General features: G+C 34.1%; 1 protein-coding gene across 3 annotated transcripts in view; it reads left to right on the top strand.

Annotated features, from left to right (window-relative positions):
• Positions 1-3242: 3242 nt before the first annotated feature.
• LOC125672851 (sodium-dependent serotonin transporter-like) overlaps positions 3243-21965 on the top strand; it is a 139546-nt gene continuing 120823 nt past the window's right edge. Inside the window, exons 1-3 of one of the 3 annotated variants that reach the window (XM_048909069.2) lie at positions 3266-3427; positions 12838-12905; positions 19614-20263. In XM_048909069.2, coding sequence (XP_048765026.1) covers positions 19717-20263 — 547 coding nt within the window. In that variant the 5' untranslated portion in view covers positions 3266-3427; positions 12838-12905; positions 19614-19716. Of the gene's footprint in view, positions 3428-6191; positions 6914-12837; positions 12906-19613; positions 20264-21965 lie in introns of those variants that run through there. The other 2 variants (XM_048909068.2, XM_048909070.2) reach the window with 2 other exon arrangements.

Below are 21965 nucleotides of genomic sequence, written 5' to 3'. Positions count from 1 at the left end.
AATATTTATCTAAAATGGTAAATCCTATAATTTTGCATTAAGATTAATTTCCTATGCACTTCAGCCTGAGTAAAAGTATATAGTGAGAGAGAATCATTTATTTTAACTATAAAGTGTAAATACATGTAGTTCAATTGTCTCACTATGATGTATCTTAATTAATGACCATATTTTTATGATGATTTCATTAGCATCAAGTTGTAAGTTATTTGATTAACTTGCAGGTTTGAACTTTATATGGTGACATTTATTTATCACAATTGCAGTTCACCATTGTATATATTAGCCTATTCCCATAGAATGGTATGTTTGAGTATTTTGAGTTACTGACTTAAATATTTTATATTTTAGATCAAAGTAATAACTGTAATGTCTATATTACATTGTATGATAAGCATAAGTGTACAGTAAAGATTTTATCCATAGGCAAGAGTAAATATTGGGAGATGCATTTGTGTATTTAATGTTACATGTATAGCACTTTGTGTAAGACAAAGTTATGATTTGAACATATTTTATTGTATAAATATACAAAAGGATTGGTTACAAGTTCTAGCAACTTAGACAACCTCTCCCGTATACAAAATATATTATGCTATACATGTACAAATAAAGATTGTCGTACCACAGAAAATATAATATTAGTTATAATGTACAATTATGATAATATACAATATATGTTAAGGTTCATGTAAGTACATAATCAGACATAAAATGCAAAACATATTTTAAAATTATGATATATAGGTCCGATTAAAATCTGTTAGAGTTCTTAATAAACTTCTGAACTGCTCTGAAAATATAAAAAATTACATCATTTGAAAAATATTCATTTCCCCATAATAAAAGGTGGGTATCGACAATAGCAATATCATTTAGCTGAAGCAGTTCATTGAAAAAACAATTTCTTGCTTAAGTGTATCTTTTGCATGCAAAGAAGAAATGATGGGCATCTTCAATATGACCACATATAGAATTTGGAGAGGCAATGATGTTTTTACGATAAAGATGCAAAGAATGTCTTAATTTGGTATGAATAATATTAACATATCGCTGGCCATATGAATAGAATAAAGGTGGTTTTGAGGGTGTTATTTTAATGGTTTTTAAAAATTTATCAATTGAAGTTTATTATTTCTGTACTCAGCAAGTTCCATTTTCTAACTGTGTCGGGAATAAATGACTTTTTATATAATTCAAGTCTGCATCTAGAAAGTGTGTAGTCGCTAGAATTACGGGTACGATGATAAATTTCTGCGAATATTTGGGCAAATTTCTTTCAGATATTGGGGAACTAAATTGTTATGAATTTTAAACATATTTGTTAATTTAGCTATTTGTCTTCTATCAGAAAGGGGTTCCTACCCAGTTTCAAAATAAAGTGAATCTATTGAGGCGAAAATTGGAAGACCAGTTACTATCCTGGCAGCCAATAACTGAACTTTTTCTAACTGGTGAGAATCAAAACCCGCACATCCATCCCAGACTACAGAGGCATATTCTAATACAGGTCTAATAAAAGTTGTATACATTGTTGATAAGGTGTTTCTTCCTACAGTAAATTTTAACTTTTTTAGCAAACCAAGTTTTTTATACGCATTATTAACAATGTTTTCAATATATACAGACCAGCTTAAATCATTAGAAAAGCTAAGACCAAGGTGTTTGTGAACAGTAACATATTCAAGCTGACATTGTTGAAACACTAGTTTCGGGTGGTCTACGGATTTTTTCATGGTAAAAAACATTGCTTTTGTTTTGTTAGGGGTAAATTGAAGAAGCCATTTTTTTAGACCACTTGTCTAAGATTTTTAGGTCAAGATTAACCTGTCGTTCAATTACAGCAACATTATACGACGAACATTGAATAGAATTGTCATCTGCAAATAATCTACAAATAATCTACACATTGACAGCATACTGTCTGAAACATCATTAACATAAATTAAAAAAAGCAGAGGTCCCCTTGGGGAACACCAGCATGTATACTTCTTGTTGAAGAAAAAAGATTTCTATACATCACCATTTGTTCTCTATTACTTAAATAACTTGTAAACCATTCTAGTATATTACCATGTAAACCATATGTTTGAAGTTTGAAAAGAAGTCCTTTATGCCAGACTCTGTCAAAGGCTTTAGATAGGTCACAAAAAACCATACAACATAATTTCCCTCATCAATACTTTTAACAATGCTATGGTAAGTTTCTATCAATTGGTATACAGTGGAATGACCAGGTAAAAAACCTGCTTGGTACTTATAGAATACATGATTTTTATGAAAATAATTATAAACATGCTTAAAGATAGCCCTTTCCATAATTTTGCTGACACAGCTTAAAAGTGAGACTGGTCTATAATTGGATGCTATAGATGGATCATCTTTTTTAAACAAAGGTAATACATGAGCCAGTTTCCAAGGATTTGGAAAACATTTATCAGAAAGAGATCTGTTGAATAATATACATAGTGGTTTAGATACAGATTTTGCTGTATGTTTCAGCATTTTATGGCTAATACAATCAGGACCTATTGCTTTATTTACTGGAATATTACAGAGAACATCTAAAATATCTTGTTCATTGATAATAATATCACCAAGAGTATCGGTACACAACAAGTACTTATCAGGTAATTTTACACCCGTATCATCGATATTTGAAATAGAGGAAAAATACTCATTGAGTGCATTGATTTTTTCTAAATCGCTAAAAATAAACTTGTTCTCTTTGTCCTCAGATGTATATTGGATAGATGGAATTTCAGTTGACGTTTTTATATGAAATGCTTCTTTCAAAAGTTTCCAGTATAGTTTATTATTATTTTTATTTGCATCATTAATTTGTGTATCTATATTATCATAATAATTTGATAATGCATGTTTTTTCATGTTCTTGATTTACGATATCTAGCCCAGTCTGAATTACTATTAGAACGCAATCCTTTATTACGTAATCTGTTTCTAATTCTAATAAAGTTATCTCCCTTGAAGTATGTAAATATTGCTACCATTAATTGTATATCAATTAGTCTGTAAAAGTATTGTATTTTATGATTTATACATATGTCAGTATGATTATTGTTATACAATTGTTACAGGGCTTTCTAAACAACCTTAAATATATACTTTGCTGAATAAACGCCTTGTTCCGAACCTCAACAGGAGTTGGTCATCATTACTATTAGCAATCAACACCCTGTTACAATTGCATAAAATATTTTCCGTCTTCCGTTTCGTTTTCCGTTCCGCGTTTTAGCAACACCCCGAAATTCTCCGCTGCGCTATGTAAACAAAGTCATCGTGATATCCGAGTGCTGCGAGTTTCAATACTGTTTATGTAGTCATTGAGAGTTTAAACAAAGTTTCTTCTGAGAAGAGGAACTCGATGGATGCATTCAACTGGACAACGAAATCATAATTTCGTTTGGTAAGTGAAAAAAAGTGGCAAATTAAATTTGTATTCAACCCACATTTCCTCTGCTATTTCACAATGCGATTTTAATAACATCTATAAACACACAACTTAAAGATGTTTCATTTCCTGTGCATTTATGTATTCCATATGTGCCCAAAACTCCTACATGCGCATGTGATTATAAATGGATATTATGTATATGCCACATTTGAAAACACCGGCTCTCACAAGTGGGGGAGTGTTGCACTAAAATTATATTTGGTATACATGATATTACTTATAAGTTATAGTATCTTGAGATTTCATTAACCTAAGAGATATTTCAAATATATGTGGTAGTTGTACTTAGTTTAGTTTTATACTTTTATATTGCCATGCACATTCATTCACTTCAATACATACTTACTAACTTTGTGTTGTGTGTTAAAGAAACCTAAACACTCCTTTTAAATATAATGGTTTAATCCGTAAGGGTCCAGTTAGAACATAACTTGGATTAGTTCATGTATCTCTTAGGTGTAATACTTGTTCTGTCATCTGATTAGTCTTAGTATTTTGTTCTAGCCAATAGGAATTCCTGGCGGGAATTCCTGTGTTCTTTTTATGAAATAGTTCAGGAAAATCTAGTTTTGAAAGAGATTTCAAAGGATGTTGCCATTCAGTGCTCCCACTGGACCAAAATTCCCATTCGCCACTTTTTCGGGGTGCGGCGCGGTGCAAATAATCTCATGCTTTACCATTATTTCCATCATATTATTTTATTCATTACATTGATTTTAGCATTTTGAATCAGTTACATTACTTAATCACATCCAGCTACCATACCTAAACACTTCTTTCTGAAATAATAAGAAGTTGATTTGTTTGATAAATTTTATTATGGAAATAAACAATCAGATAATAAATCATATAAATATAAACTTCATGATGCTACACCCCTCAGTGAAAACATTGTGTACATTGTCCGAAATGCAGACGTCACAAAACATCAAGCCCAATTTAGAGTCTTATCTCAACCATTGCCCTATTAAATTTCCATTTTGGTATGGAAGATTTTGCAATTTGGACAGAATCAGATGTATGAGCAGGTGGGGTTGACAGTAAAGCCAAACATAGATATTTTTTTTTAAATTTTAGACTAGGGTCAGAAGCTACAAGTTTAGTGTCAAAATAGAATGGGGTGCATAGTCTTATGAGATTAGCATTTTTATACTGTTGCGCACCGAACTTAAAAAAAAATAATTTATTAAAATTGCTATGTCCATATCAATGGCGACCGACCGCATTGTTTATGAAATATTCGAACTAAAATCAAACACATCAAAATCTTGTAATCAATGATCTTGGCCGCAAAAACAAACAATTGATGTATATACATTATACACAATAATATGGCTAATTTAAAGAGACACTACAGCTCATTTTCCACATTTTAATGAAGTGTTTTTTAAACCATATATTGATAAAATGGTAAAATTCACATCGATACTGACAATTTTGAACATTTGGGATGCATCAATTTACTCTCAACTGCGCGTTGAAGATCGTCCGGAATTCAAAGGTTTCTTCATGCTGACTCGGACTTTTGAATGCTTATTTACATCAGGTGGTTTTGAATGACAGCAAAGGTGTTGTGTAGGAAATTATCTAAATTCCCCTTCAAGGGGTCCACACTCACCTTTCAAGTACATAAGATTATTCCCTGCTCCTTATTATAACTAATTATAAATAATTATTTCAACAGAAACCCTTCCATGTTCCCACTGACCGATGTTTTTACAACTAACACGTGTCGTGTTCAGATAGAAATAGCACGTACTTACTTTTAAACGTAGTGTCTTCGCAGCTAGTCTCAATGGCAGATTTAGGGGGCCAGTATCCCCCTCCCTTTTTACGCCACAGATTGTGAATGAAAATCAAAATTTTGCACCCGAATGGCCAATTACTTTGGCTAATCTTTGACTTTCACACCCCTCTTCGGAAATCCTAGATCCGCCACTGAGTTACATGCGTTTCTCCGAGCTCTCTGTTTTCCAACGGTCATACTGATCCCTAGGTAAATTTTATTTCACGCATGAGTTTTATCTCATTCTATTTTTACCTCTTTTCTCACAGAATCTGTCAAAATGCTAGATCTATCAACTACACTTTCTCTCACTGGACGACATGCTGCACTGTTTACTGTCTATGCGCATGCGTCTGAAGACTAAAAGGAGGAGACTCGATATTTTTTGTATAGGCCATCAAAAAGTATTAATTTTTACGTTAAAACGATAATTTTTAACTTTAAATAAGTGTTATTTTCGTAAAGTTCATACTTTCAACAATGCAACAAAAATTGAGAAAGCGCTGGGAAAATTGTCATTTCATGATTTTTGCGCAAAATGAGCTGTAGTGTCTCTTTAATTACCAGTCGGTTCTGTGGTTAAGAATTGACATTAATGTGGAGATGATAACACGATAATGAATAAGACTTTTTAAAAAATGTTAAACAATTGACCACAGCAGGGTACACAGCTGTCCGATGTACTTTATTACATAATCACCGACTTTTTTGCAGCCATACATTACCTTAGGCTATTATCTGGCCTTCGTGACCAGCTCTGTGTGCAATGGAGCGACGCGAGATTTCCGGTCGCACGCGTTGACTGAATAAACAGATTTTGACTGCATAAACCAACAGGCGATAATGTGTCACTGACAAAGGAAAACACGACAGATTTTAAAATACAATTTATTGCAAAAAGGGATTTTCGCCACTTTAATTTTTTTTCGCCATTTTTGAAAAAAATTCGCCATTCAGCTCGAGCACTGTTGCCATTATTAAATTCTTAAAAGTATAAAGTATATATTTGATTTATAGAGGATTTGCTAACACCAACAACTGTAAGTAGCTGATAGTTTTACTATATGATTAAATGCAAGTAATGAATTTAAATAAGTAATTAAACTTTTCTTTATTCATAAAACTTGTGTGCAAGTCATGAGTGAAAGATTTACTGAAAGTAGAATTGTGGAAAAACATAATTTCTATTCTTTAACGTAGAGACCGATAGCAACCACGTGATCAGTAAAAATCGTGTATTTTCACGTGAAATTATTTTTCGGAATTCCGTACATCGCCATAGAGTAGTCGAAAAACAAAAAGGGGTTCCGAAAGTACAAGTTGTTGCTGTGACTGAATCGATGATTGAGAGGGTCGTCTCGACGAAAGATATAGAAATTTGGCCATAGTTTAGATTAGGAATACGCCAATGTAATAATAGTGGACTAAATGTTTCGTCCGTGCAGAATGGCACTTTTTACCTCACGAAATTCACCACCATGCATAGCTGCACTACGTAAACAAAGTTGTTGATGTAGCGTGATCGTGATGTCCGAGTGCTGCGAGTTTCAATACTGTTTATGTAGTCATTGAGAGTTTAAACAAAGTTTCTTCTGAGAAGAGGAATTCGATGGATGCATTCAACGTGGACAACGAAATCATAATTTCGTTTGGTAAGTGAAAAAAATGGCAAATTGAATTTGTATTCAACCCACTTTTCCTCTGCTATTTCACAACGCGATTTTATAATAACATCTATAAACGCACAATTTGGAGCTGTTTCATTTTTTGTGCATCTATGTATTCCATATGTGCCCAAAATATAACTCCTACATGTGCATGTAATTGTAAATGGATGTCATGTATAGGCCAGATTTGAAAAAAAATAGGGCTCTCACAAGTTTGAGGGGGGGAGGGGGGAGTGTTGCACTAAAATTCTATTTGGTATAAATGATAGTACTTATAGTATCTTGAAATTTCATTGACCTAAGAGATATTTCAAATCTGGGGTTTCATGTTTCATGCAAGCATGTAGGTCTACAAAACTTTATTTAAAATATTTGTAAAATCACAAGCCCCCCTCATAGGCAAATAGATCTAAATGTATTGTATGAAAATAAGATATGTATGCCCTTCTCTTGACCCACACTCCGTAAAGGAGACAGGTCTGATAAATCTAGAGTTGACTTGTTTTGATATTATTAGAATGAACTGGCAGTTTATGAAAACATATCTGTCATCTCATATTGTAATATGATAATTATGATGTTTATTCACCTCATTAAGGACCCGGGGGTGGGAGGGTATGTACAGTTTAAATAGAAGGTAACTATAACAATATGAAATAAATAACAATCATGCAGATGTACTACTACTGCAAGAGTTCACATTGCTGCACTGCACACATTTAACATACATGTAGTGTTACATATGTAATGCTGATTTCAGACAAGATTTTAAAAATTAACATAATAAAATACATGTTATGTGTGTAATTTTCAATATATCAGCATTTTAAAGTTCACTAAACATGCATTGAGACACACAATTTTAAAATTGACATTGTCTGACACAGTATAATTAATGATTAATACTGACTGTGCAAATATTAATTATGATGATTTTTTTCTAAGCATCATCCTAAGGACCAGTGCAAGTTGAAATGGGCTTCCAGCCAACAACTTCAACAGCAATTTGCCATGAAAATCAGCAAGAAAGGTACAATATTTTCTATCTTAGTAAGATAGAATTTTTCATTTTAACACCAGACATTTATAAATACAATTCTTAGTATATTAGATATTCATCTTTTTTTCAATATTTGAATATACAGAATATATTTTTTATAACAGGTACTTCATTTACATTGATGATGTCATATCCCCTGGACCCCACAACTTTACAGGTTACAGAAAAAATTCAAGAACTTCTGCAAAATGTGGGACTTGGATAGAATCAATAATGTATTTGTGAGCCCAGAGCAATGGATATATTGTGCAACATACTAAAGTGTGAATTTATGGAAAACAAGTACATGTACTCATGTATTACATGTCTTTTTTAAAGACAATAATATTGTATAAATATAGAGGAAGTGTCATTGTTGATTATTCTAAGTTTTTGATATATCAAAATCAGTAAACATTTCTAAATGAAAATAAAATACCAATTTTATAACTTTAATCAATGTGTTTGAATTTCTCATTTTCTAACCCCCCCCCCCCCCCCCCCCCCTGTTACACACACTCAGTGCATATATACTGTGAATGCAATAAGCATGCATTCTAAGTTATCCAAGCGAGTTTTTGTTTCAGTGTGAGACTACAAGTAGGACTCATAAACTTATGAAGATACATATATATTTGTGAGAGCAAGATAGCTGATATGAGCCTTGAGATCAATGGGTCGAGCCGCGGTGGTGGTCTAGAGCCCCCCTAAAAATTTCCAAGTTTAAAGTAAATCGTGGTCTCTTGTTTAGAGAAATATATACGATAAAAGAAGCCATAATTTCCTCCACTCTCAGAGAAATAAATGTCTGACAAAATCTTTTGATTTATTGAATTACTTTTAGTGGGAGAACTGCTACTTTTTCCAAAAACCCTTAAAATTTGCGTTATTTTATTAATTTCACCTTATTAAAAATGACAGAAAATAATAATCAAAGTACTTAAAGTACTCGTGGGAGTTGAACATTGTGGAAATTCAGTTAGAAAAGATAGTACTGGAAGGGTAGGGGGATAAATGACTGAATATTATCATGATTTTAGATACAAATCAACTGTTGTTGTTTTTCAAAGCGTTACAACAGCAAACATGGATAATGGAAGGCCCATGGGCCACAACGCTCCTCGAGTAACTGAAGTCGTGTTGTTGTTTTCTAGAATTTCACCCCTTTATATTCTCATGAAAAATGTGACCACATATTATGGCCCAAACATTCAAATCAATATGGTTATCAATGCCTTGCAGTTATGAAGAAGTTTTTCCCCTGTATATATACATTCAAGTTTAATCCTAGTTATAGCTAATTCTAAGGATTCATTACTTGAAAAGGTAGTCCAATATGCTAAACTGTCACCTGAGTATACTACAGTCCTGTAGAGGATCAATGGAATGGTAAATAATTGTATAATAACTCAAAATAAATGAAACGCAAAAAAAAAATAAAAATTGTCGGGCATCGGAAATGCACAAGCCGAGTTGCGCAAGGAATGGTCATAGAGGGAACCGGCAGAAAAGTTTTCAAGAATTATCAAGCAGGGAGTAAAATTTTGCGAACATAAATTTCAGCCGACTTAAATCCTTTGTGACCTTGACCTTTAACCCTTGACTAAAATCAATAGGCTTCTTTGTCTCATCAAGGGCGATAATCCATCTAAGTTTAATTGAGATCCTATAATTTGTTAAAAAATTATAGTGCAGAAAACAAAATTTTCTCCAAATTTCAGTCTATTTATAGCCACTGTGACTTTGACCTTGTGACCCCGGAATCGATAGGCTTCTTGTCTTACTTAATCGATCTAAGTTTGATTGAGATCCTATAATTCGTTCAAGAGCTATGGTGCGGAAAACAAAATTTTCTCCATATTTCAGTCTATTTATAGCCAGTGACCTTGACCTTTGACCTAATGACCCCATAATCGATAGGCTTCCTCATCTTACTGAGGGTGACAATCCATCTAAGTTTGAATGAGATCCTATAATTTGCTCAAGAGCTATGGTGCGGAAATGAAATGTTGATGTGTGCCCGCCTGCCCGCCCAAAGGCACTTCATCAGATCATAAGCCGAGTTCGACTTCATCGTAACTCCGCTAAAAATGAAACACTAGTCAAATAATGTTATTTATTGCCAAGGTATTTGGGATATTATACTGTGGCTCAAACAGGGGGTGAATGAACCTGACAGTATGGAAAGCATATAGTGGAATCAGACTTGTGATGCTGGAAATCTATAGTGATTAATAAACTATACATGTACAAGATCCATAACTATTTTTTTTCAGTTTGTGAGGGAGAATCCTCATGTCTCTTTCATCTGTAGACAAATAAACAATGTGTTTTGACCAGAGCAATTTCCAATCCTTTTTGCAGCATAAATTCAACATTGTGGCAACTGGGTTAAACTTTGATAGTGAAGTAATACATGGCAGCACCTTATCCCATGCTCTTAAAATTTCTGTTTGACACACACTCATGACATCCACTCAAACATTAGAGTGCAGCAAAATCCCATTGTAATAGGGAATTCAAAATGGATAATTGGTACAAAATATGGTACATACTATTCAAAAAGGATAATGAATTTGACATAATGATGTCTTGGAAAAGGAAATTCTGACATCGGGGCTCTAAGCGTTTTCAAACATTGTCATTTGATAAAAGTGTTCTACATTTTTAAAAATAGAGATTAATATGTCTTTACATACATAGGTGAGAAAGTTTCCATTATTCCTAGCCGAGACATACCATGTATGCGCAAAAAATTCATAAACAAATATCACACTACTCACGTAGAAAATGTGGACCTTACCGTCATCAAGCGCAGCGAAACACGCCATTTCGAGATTATAGTCGACGAAAGCTCGGTAATAGTAATGAATAAGGTACACTCATTTTGTATCTATTTTGTGACTTTCTTTATTAAAAGGAACAGTTCTCTAATGTGTAACGTGCAATTACTACGTAATTCAATAACTTGAAGCATGAAGCAGTTTCACTTTGCCACCGGATATAAGAAATTTTATTTCGTATTCCGATCCTAATCGAAAGTTGCATTTTTTATATCACATTAAAAAAACAAACCAAATATATACACATACACAATGTTGTAGAGTTATTTCTTGTAATTTTTCTGAGGTTTCGCACCATATTCGATATTTCGCGCAACGGTGTCAATAGGGCTTGTGTGCAGTTGTCGTTCGTTTCCCTATCAATGTTTATAGGTGACGCTGCGTTACAAACGACAATTTTCAACCTTATCTTTTATTTTTCTATGTCTATCAGTATCAAATTGATCGAAATCTTTGAATTGAATACAATATCATTGCATTTATTTACATGTCAATTATCAAAATTAGATTAATTCAGAAAAGTTACATGGATTATTTAATGGCGGATGTTTATAAAAGTTTATGTTGATTTACCTAGGAGTAAATCAGCTGACACAGAACCCCCGCTGACGACCACTATACAAATCAATACAAATTACTGCGCAGAAAAGTGCGTGATGACCCAGGGAGATTGAACATAGTTCAACTCCCAAAAATGACTACATAGGAGACATGTTTTAAGCCCTAAAAAATCTGTAAAATCCAGGAGTTTCTGGGGAATCCCCCCCCCCCTTCAAGGCGGCCCCCAGACCCCTGCCTCATACAGTTGCACCCCCCCTCCCAACTTCAATTCCTGATCCGCCCCTGAAATAGCTTATAGAAACCTTCTTACTGTCATGTTCAATTTTCAAAGAGGTAATTTGGGAATGCTTAAACATTCTAAGTAATAAAAAGGTCAGTAGTTTATCTCTGCTGGCTGAATCTTTCTTCTCAATGCACCGAGTGCAATTCATGACGTCTATGTTCCTGCTCATTCTTTCTCCTCCATACCATGCAGTATATTAAAGGGGTTGGGATGTAATGGAGACATTTGTTTTAACAATATAAATTGTATTTCAATTTTTTGTGGGGATTTTTATTTGGGAAAACTCTTGATATTAATCATCAAATATGATGACGTATGATAAATCTATAGTCTGAGTGTAAGTGCACAAAGGTCAACAACGAGAACTACAACAAAATATAAGCTAAAATTTGAAATACATACTTTCTGTATTATATTTATTAATTTAAAAAAGGTATTACAAAGAATCTTCGAATTTCAGCAAGCTGTTTTTGATGGATTGTTTACATCTTTTAATAACCCTTTTTCTTACGAAAATGTGTAGTTTGTTAAAAGGGGGTGGGGTTAGGAATTTTTTGCTAGTTCCATATTGAACCCCGTTATGGTGTATAATTTTTTTCATATATTTTACTTACTAATAGACTGACCACTTAATGAAATAAAATAAGAAATTTGATGGGTAATTTTTTTGCAGCTTAAGCAAAGGTATGACCCTGTGTGCAAATATTGTGCACTGTTTTAAGGTAATTAGCCAATGTAGCTCTGTTGAAGTAATGTTGTTGCATGTTAATAATGATTGCTGAACTTGAAATTGATGTGTAATATACAATTATGTGAAAGGTTGTTTGGAACCATATATGACAAGTTATGATCCTTTTTACAATAAAAATGTTATAGCTCTATTTGTATATTGCTCTCTACTTATTTTTCTTCACTTTTTACGCTTTACAAGGACTAAAGAAGGTGTTGTTAAAATCGCCATATTTCTCAAAAACAAGGTCGATTACCTACATTGATTTTTTATTATGTTTTATATCGAAGCTTCATCATAAACATATATCAAAATAAAAAAATTTCAATGGTTAATTTTTTTAGCATCAACCTATCAATCTCTACCTTAAGTAAATAATGAGTTTTAAGTAATTTAAATGCGCAGAGTGATATATGTGTACAGAATTTAGTATTTTAGTAAATTATTCAATAGGTCATCATAAGAGAGTTTTAAGCAGCTTCACCTTTATTTCGGAAGCTGTAGCCTAGTTCCATAAACTGGTATGTACAAATGCAATTTACTGCAGTACATTATATTCATTTTTTGTAATATCAATTACTTATAATTGATGGTTCAGAGAGTTATTTCCTTTGACGATAAAATGATGACCAATAGATATATTTGTATCGTTGCATATATCATATGTTCGATAGTGTCTTTTGTCTTTGTATTGTATTTGTCCTTAATGTTTTTATTGTTGTTATAGGGTTGTTTTCATTGTTTCCCACTATTAAACGAATCTACGACCTTAACCATCTTGTGGATTATCTTTACACCCAAGACCGGTTACATATGGTTTCATGTTTCACACAAGCATGTAGGTTTACAAAACTTTCAAAATATTTGTAAAATCACAAGCCCCCTCTTCGGCAAGTACATGTACATATGTATTGTATGAAAATAAGATATGTATCATGTAGTGATTCCCACAGCAGCTTCAAAAGGGCAGGGAAATTTAGTACCTCAGATAGGGGCAGAAGGGAACCCTCGAGTGGTTCAGGGCATAAAATACCATTGTGCAAGCTTTGCTTTTGATAGTCATGTCAAGGTGTATAAATTATAAATTTGTCTTTTTTCTTGGTCTAGTCTCTACTCGAATAGTAGTTGATTTCCAACCATTCCTATCCTGGTTCCCCAATTTTCCCTTTTACCATAACCTACATAATGAACTTTGAATATTGTTGTGGTACAGTGATTTTTGCAACCGGTAGGGGACTATGTATTGCCATGCAATACTCTCCGAATGCTTGTTGTAGTTTCGTTTGTCGGCGTGATTTCCGGTCGTCACTGGAAGTGATAAAAGAAATCGCGAATATCGAACATTTTATTTTACATTGAAACCTATACACGTTTTATAGGTCTCTTTTGAAATAGTCGAACGCCAACTTCCAGTTATTTAAGAATAACTTCACTTTTGTAAGCTCGATTTCTGAGAGATGGCTATATGAATTTCGATATATTTGGGCATGACTATAGGTCAATATAGGAAGACCTTGTAGTGATTGTACTGTTTATTAAGGTCTTCCGTTTCCGACGGAAGACCTTCTTGTTATTCTGTTGTTTCTTTTCCTCTTTTATTATTATTATTCTTTTTCTTACCGATTTTGTGCACGCAATTTCTCGAAAACGGCTTGACAGATTTTCATGAAACTTTCAAGAAATATACAACGTAAATTGAACTAAATTCGTTTTTTTTTCTTTTATCGACAATCACTTCTGGTGGAGAGTTACGGCCGAATTTCCATATTGTCCAGGCGTTTTCTCCTAAACGATTAGAGATTGAGTCTTCAAACTTTTAGGGTTGATAGATGTCAACTTGTAGATGTGACATACGCACATCTTTTTTTCGTCCGTCACTTCCGGTCGTCACCGGAAGTGAACAAAGAAAACGTCAAATTTCAAAATTATTCGTTTTAAACGAAACTTGCATGGTATGATTAGGTCTCTTTTGTAGTTTTAGAAAATGTGATAATTGCCGGAAGTTAAAATAGTAACTTCCGTTTTATTGAGAAAAACGTTGAAAACTTGGTTTTTCTTTGTCCCCATATATCTCGCTTATAAATCGATTGTTTGACTTGATTTCCACATATATTATCGACATTACCTATCTCGAGAGTAACGTCAAATATTTTTTCAAAATTCACTTCCGTTCGTGAAATATATCCAATTTCCGTTTTTTAAAAGAGATTTTATCCAGCTGTTTTCTCATAAACGGTTAAACATTTCATCTTGAATCTTTCAAAGGTAATAGATGTCGACTTGTAGATTTGACATACGCAGATAATTTTTTCGACCGTCACTTCCGGAAGTGAACGGAGAAAACGTCAAATTTCAAAATTATGCGTTTTGAACGAAACTGGAATGGTAAAATAGTCTCGTTTGTAGTTTCAGAAAATGTTATACTTACCAGAAGTTAAATCAACAACTTCCGGTGTATTGAGAAAATATTCAAAAAATTGTTCTTTCTTTGTCCTGATATATCTCGCTTATAAATCAAGTGTTTGATATGATTTTCACATTTATTATTGAAATTATCCATCTTTAGACCACCGTCAAATCCTTTTTTCAAAATTTACTTCCGTTCGTGATATATGTCCAATATCCGTTGATATTTTTTTTCGGGTTTTTTCTCGTAAACGGTCAAAGGTTGTCTTGAAACTTTCAGGGCTATTAACTCGTGACTAGTAGATGTAACATACGTATTTCACTTCCGTTGCCGTCACTTCCGTCGTCCACCGGAAGTAGCTTAATATTATGTAATTTTTCATTTTTTCATTACTAATGCTCATAACATCGTTTACTAGAGTGTAACAAGTTATTTCAACCGGAAGTTGATTGTTAGAAACTGGAAGTTGTCCAAATAATAAGTATTTTTCATCGAAAGTTTTAGTGGGGCTTTTTGCACGCTCAATGTGGACTTTTCAGTCGTTTTATGGACTTTCGAGATACCGGAAGTGAATAAACTAAAACCGGATGGTGTTTATCGCTCTATTTTTAAGAATGTAGATGTTTATTCCTTTCATATAAAATCGTTCTTTACTAATTGAATTATCCCAGTTAAGATCCTGTGTCGTCAGAAATTGGACGGAAGACCTCCTCGTTGGTTGCAACGAGATCGTGTCTAGTTATAATTATTATTTTTTCCCTTTTCATTGACACGCGATTTCTCAGAGACGGTTGGATGGATTTTCTTCAAACTTTCACAGATTATGTAGAATGGTCATATCTCTAAATACTATTTTCATTTTTTTCAAAATTCACTTCCGTTCGGTAGATATGTCCGATTTCCTGTTTTTAAAAGGTGATTTTGTTCGGGGTAATCTCGAAAACGACTAAAGATAATCAAATGAAACTTTCAGGGATAATAGATCTCTCAATTCTATAGTGCATGCACGTGATATTTTTTGTCGCCGTCACTTTCGGTCGTCACCGGAAGTGATTAAAAGAATCGAAAATTTCAAACTTTTTTTAAAATTGAAACCTATACCAGTTTATGAGGTCTCTTTCGAAGTTTCCAAAATTTGTTTGTCGCCGTCACTTCCGGTCGTCACCGGAAGTGATTGAAAGAATCGCGAATTTCAAACTTTTTCTTTTAAATTGAAACCTAATATGTCTTACGACGTGACCGTGTTTGAGGGCGAAGCAAAAAAATATTGGCATTAGTATCTAGATCCATAACAGGGCAAAAATATCTCGAAATATTAACACCTAAGGACAGCGCTCAATCAAAGTATTCTAACTTTAGACATTTTTGACCCGCCTATTTATTGAACGCGGGAAACGTTATGCAACTGATGTAAATAGTGCATTGTGATTGATTGATTGATTGTATCTTGCTTAACGTTTCACTCGAGAATTTTTCACTCATATGGAGACGTCACCAAGACCGGTGAAGGGCTTCAAATTTAGGCCTATGCTCGTCGCTTGCGGCCGTTGAGCAGTGAGGGTTCTTTAGCGTGCCACACCTACTGTGACACGGGACATCCTTTTTTAAGGTCATCTCCGAGGACCCGTGACATTCACACATGATGCCGAACGTTTGGCGATGGAACTGTCACTACCTGTTTTAACGACTTCGGTGTTTCGCGGCCGGGATTCGAACCCCGGGCCTTCCACATGCGGGGCGAACGCTCTAACCTCTCGGCCACCGCGGCGGTGCATTGTGACGTCATATTCAGCGTCGGTGTTTAGCAAATACACAAACATAGGATACATTGCATTGTACAATCGCGTTTTAATTCGAAGAGTGATTATATATGATTAAGAAAATAAGATTTACATGCTTTTACGGATTTCATGTAACATCTCAGAATGACTATAACTTGGATACACGAGATTCAAAATGGAGAAATACATGTCTACGCGCTAGTATTCGAATCGACGCCATTGGGACCAAAATTTTCAAGTTCCATAGGTATGATTTAATTTTTCATTGGTTTTCTATATTTTCCTTTTAAACATGTATATACGTGTTACCTATAGGGAGAGCTCCGCTCTCACGGCCCTTAGGGCCGTGACAGGGCTTTGCCCTCTATATAGACAATCACAACTCCACTCAATGACAAAAATATTAATTTTAATGAAATATTTCGAAAATGGTTGAATCTAACATAAGAAAATGGCATCTTCAAAATACCTGGATAATCGTAAAGGGGTGATTAAAACTGCAAAATTTTCCTCCGCATGTATAGGAAGTAGCCAAAATATCAAAATTTTGTATAGGGCCTACTGTTGTTCTCAAAATCCATGAGCTGAACTCTCAACACAAAATAAACATGGTTGAATGCTATATGCTTATTTCACTAATGAATAAATTTTTAGAAGAATTCAAAGCAGCTACGCACACCTAATATGAATTGATACTTTGTAACAGAATGACAGGAATATTTCTACTGAAAAGTTTAAAGTACTTGATTTGGTTTATTGTTCTATCCAATGTACCCTGATAGGTGCATTTCCTCCTGTTTAACGTCACACAGGGCTGGGTATCTAGCTATTGACTCATCATATTGCTATGAAAACAAAGCAAAACAAAATTACTTGCAGTAGATCCCTGTAGGGTCATCGTCAACCTACCAGATTACATCAAAATGCCTATGGGATATCTTCTTTCAAAAGTCTTTTGTATTCCTATTTTTGTAAAAAAAAAAAAAAAAAAAAAAAAAGGAAAGAAAGAAAAAAGAAAAAAAGGTAAAGAACTTCTAAATTTTGGAAACCATCAATATGATATAATACATTGTCAACTAAGAAACAATGCAAGAAACTTGATTTTTACCATCACAGTTTATCAGATACTCCAATGTGTACTAATTGTATTAATTCAGTTGAAAATTCACTTATGTTCAAACTGTATTTCGTGTTTTTATTTTGTTCTTTTATTATTATTTTTTCTACTTCGACTATTTATCTTCTTCTCTTGTTTCATGGTTATTTTCATTAGCATATATATATATATATATATATATATATATATATATATATATACATAAAGCACTAAATAATCACAACTAGGTACTGAAAATTTTCACCCCAGCCCGGGGTCGAACCAGCGACATACGGCACCCACCGCCTAGCAAGACTGTCAAACCAGTGCGTAAGTCCACTCGGCCGTTGACTTCCCTAAAAAAGAGATCCACTCTCCTTATAAAATATCTTAAACACTGAATGACACAGCGACTGTGTGAAATTGCATCAGTGTGTATAAGTAGCATAACAAAACTTCCTTTTTTAGGGAAGTCGTTGTGGCCGAGTGGACTTACGCACTGGTTTGACAGTCTTGCTAGGCGGTGGGTGTCGTATGTCGCTGGTTCGACCCCGGGCTGGGGTGAAAATTTTCAGTACCTAGTTGTGATTATTTAGTGCTTTATATATTAATTAATTGATTATCACATGTATCGTTTAGATCCTAGGGGTAAACGTAAGGTTGGGTGTTATAATTGTTTGTTTGTGCTTTATATATATATATATATATATCTTTATCTTTTTTTATATTCATTTTATCTTACTTACATATTATATGTACATGTGTTTGATTCAGTACTGTGACCTTGATGTAGGGAAAGGGCTGAAATAAGCTATGCCTGCTGCCCAATCCCATTCACTTATTAATGAATAAAATATCGTTTAGGTTTTGTTGAATGTCGCTGCTAAAATTTAACTAATACATTTATACAAATTTATGCATTAATTATCAATGTCATTAGCATGTAATCCATGGCTAACAAGCACAGTTCGATCTGGAAACACTGAATTTTTAGTTGCATGCATTTTAAAACTTAAAACATGCATGTAGTGCTCAGTGCAGTGTAGTGCGACAACATATCGGTCCTTTTCCCCCTTACAATGAGTTTTTTCTACTCTTTTCAGCTATGATATACTAATATACACTTCCTCTGACCCTCCCCTTTTGTGACCGTTGTAAAACAGAGTGTATGAAAATTGAAGATGTTGTATCAGCAATTCCCCCCACCCCTTTGAAAAACGATGCTATGTTCCTGGATTGTAAATGTCTGCGTAGTACAATAAACATCAAAACATCTTATCGAGTTCATAGATACGTATCGTCGTTATTTTATGGACATTTAGCTGATTTTGAGGGCTGTGACATAAGGCAATAAACGGCAAGTTCGTTTTTCGTTGATGAAAATGGTGTGAATTTGGCTCCAATAAGTTTGTCTGGATACGTACTGTCTGATTTACTGATTCCAGAGGAAAACCTTATACAAAAAGATGCGTACACACTGTATTATTAACGCATGATCGGTTGATACTTTTCTATATTTATTATACAAAACAATGACGGATGTCCGATGTTTGTCCGAGGCACGTAGTGGAGAACGGAGCTTATTTTTTCAGCGCATTTCATTGGTCAAAATATAAGGTCATGAACTTACGTGGATCGGTGTATTATATTCAAATCACGACCACAATAGGGGATCAAAGTTTTATACCAATTTCAATTTTTCATACCATTTCTTTAATTTTTTTTTTACAATAGCTAAAGAACAGCATGCAGAGCCAAGGTGACTCATATGAGCGATGTGGTCTATGGGCCTCTTGTTTTAAAAAAATGTTTGCCTTCTAGCTACCTCGTGATCAATGAAGATGATTGTGGTGCAGTTTCCCAGTGGTCGTTTATTTCGTAAAGCAGGTATCAAATATTCTTCATCTACATGTCATTTTGCATCTGGTTTATATATTTTTTTCAGATCGTATGATTATAGTGGATATTCCATGCAAATGCGATTCATCGGATAAATCGTTAATTCGCTTTGATAAAAACTTTTTATGAGGTTATAACCTTCCGAAAAGATGCATAAGCCAATGAAAATTCGCGAGGAGAATTCCATTCGTTTAAGCTACGATAACGCGGCATTTACTAACTATGCAGCTGATGTAGCCACAAGTGACAAAGGATTCGTAATACAAAACTATGAGAACTCTCCTCAAAGCTACCGAAAGCCAGTAACACTGAGTGTCCACAATAACGTCAGAAATGACAGTCATTTCCTTATAAAGCGAGCTGAGAATGAATCCGAAAATTCAGATTTGGGGATCAATTGTTATAAAAACGACAAGTCAGTGACTGTGATAGATTTCACTAGACACTCATCATCCGATGACAAAGTGAAAAAAGAACACTCTAAAAAAGAAACACTCATGTCTTATATCAAGGAAAAATTGTTGTCCAGTAAACCAAATGTTGAGTCCGAGGGGAAGAAGACAGAATTGGAAACTACAGAGGAAGTGAGAGAAACTTGGGGAAAGAAAATTGACTTTCTTCTTTCTATCATTGGATTTGCAGTGGATTTGGGAAATGTATGGAGATTTCCGTATGTTTGCTACAATAACGGAGGGGGTATGTATATCAAGAACCAGGTGTGAAATGGTTCATTTAACAGGTTTTAGAAATGAAATCTATATCGCTTGCGCTTGATTTATGCGAGATTTTGATGTATATCTTGTGAAGAAAGAGAACCTGTTATCAGGTTTTTGCATTTCACACAGCAGTCAACATCTTTAATAAATTTAGTACCGAGGAAAGCTCTATTTTTCAAAGCATATTTGATTTTAAGAAAAATTCTTATTTAATATGTTAAAAGCAGCGTCCGTCGTTGCATGATAAGGTCTTATTTGCGTTGTTTCTTTCTTTGTAAAGACTGTCGTCGAAAAGGGCCAAACGTGTTGACGTCTGGTGGGACTTTCTTAAGTTAAAAGAGATTATCTTATTACAGTGACGACTTAATAATTTGCACTTTAAAGGTGAAATGGTTACTATTTAAGCTTGCGTATAAGTACGTATTTTAAAACACACTTATAACAATAAAAATGAATTTAAAATTCAATTTCTTCAAGGTGGCTCACTACACCCAGAAATAGTTTCTCAAATCAGTACGAATTGATTTAATTATAAAAGATATGATGATATACAATAAGTATATATGTCAAAAAGACAAAAAATATACAAATCTGGATAAAAACAGATTTTCAAAAAAATTATTTCAATACATATTAATAAAAGACTATGGGGGATTTGAACTCGAGATCTGCGGTTCACAAGCCCAATGCTTTAACCACTGAGCTACGATGATAGACAAATTGATCATACAAATAATTTCACAAAACATCTAAATCGCTATCTTGTGACGTGGTGTCATACAGAGTATATAAGCTTGAGTGTAGTGAGCTACCTTAAATCGATGAGTTTAGGGAGTATGTTACAGAATAACGTCAATTTTTGTGAGGGATCACTGCACTATAACGGTCCGATGTCACAAGCAATGGACTACTTACACCTCTGATAACCTTACGTGTCATAAAACAAAGGACAGTTCATCCTCTTTTATAATAAAACACACTAAATTAAGGCATGATTGATATCGCATATCGGTGTTTACAAATAAAAAAGCAAGCTATTTAGCTTTCCCCCAGATGAGTCCAATATACATTTATATGGGATTCAATATACACGTACATTTGATTCTATGAAAAACTGTACTAGAAAGTACAAATGATTTCCAGTGAACTTCATGATACTCTAAAATCTCAAGAGAATATCTTCTTTTTACTAACATTTTCTAAAATATTTCTAGGGTTTGCATTTTCTTAACGCCTTCATGTATTGTGAAAATTTTCCTTGAGACTATCATCATTTGTTTTGCACACTTCTGCACCCATATTTTATGGTGATTTATATCTTTGTTTATGTCGCTTTTTCCCCGATAAAATATACTGGTCGCAGTACCTCAGTGGTAGAGCGTTCGCCTCGTTAACAGGAGGTCATGAGTTCGAGTCCCACTTGTGTCATGGCCGCGTCAAAACTAAGAAGTGAAAATAGGTAGTGATTGCTCCCTCACAAAACGCTCACCATTTAAAAGTGAGAATCACGGGTCTTTCGGATATGACCTTAAAAACGGAGGTCCCGTGTCGCGGCAGGCGTTGGCACGTTAAAGAACCCTTACTGCTACAGCCCCGATCATGAGCGCTAAGCATAGGTCTAGGGTTTGTGGTACACTACCAACAGCTGGTAACGTCTAAATATAAGTGAAAAATTCTCGACG

Source organism: Ostrea edulis, chromosome 1, assembly GCF_947568905.1.
Source record: "Ostrea edulis chromosome 1, xbOstEdul1.1, whole genome shotgun sequence".
Classification (NCBI taxonomy): domain Eukaryota; kingdom Metazoa; phylum Mollusca; class Bivalvia; order Ostreida; family Ostreidae; genus Ostrea; species Ostrea edulis.
The sequence above is the reverse complement of the archived record's forward strand: the minus strand, read 5'-3'. Positions and strand labels throughout refer to the sequence as shown.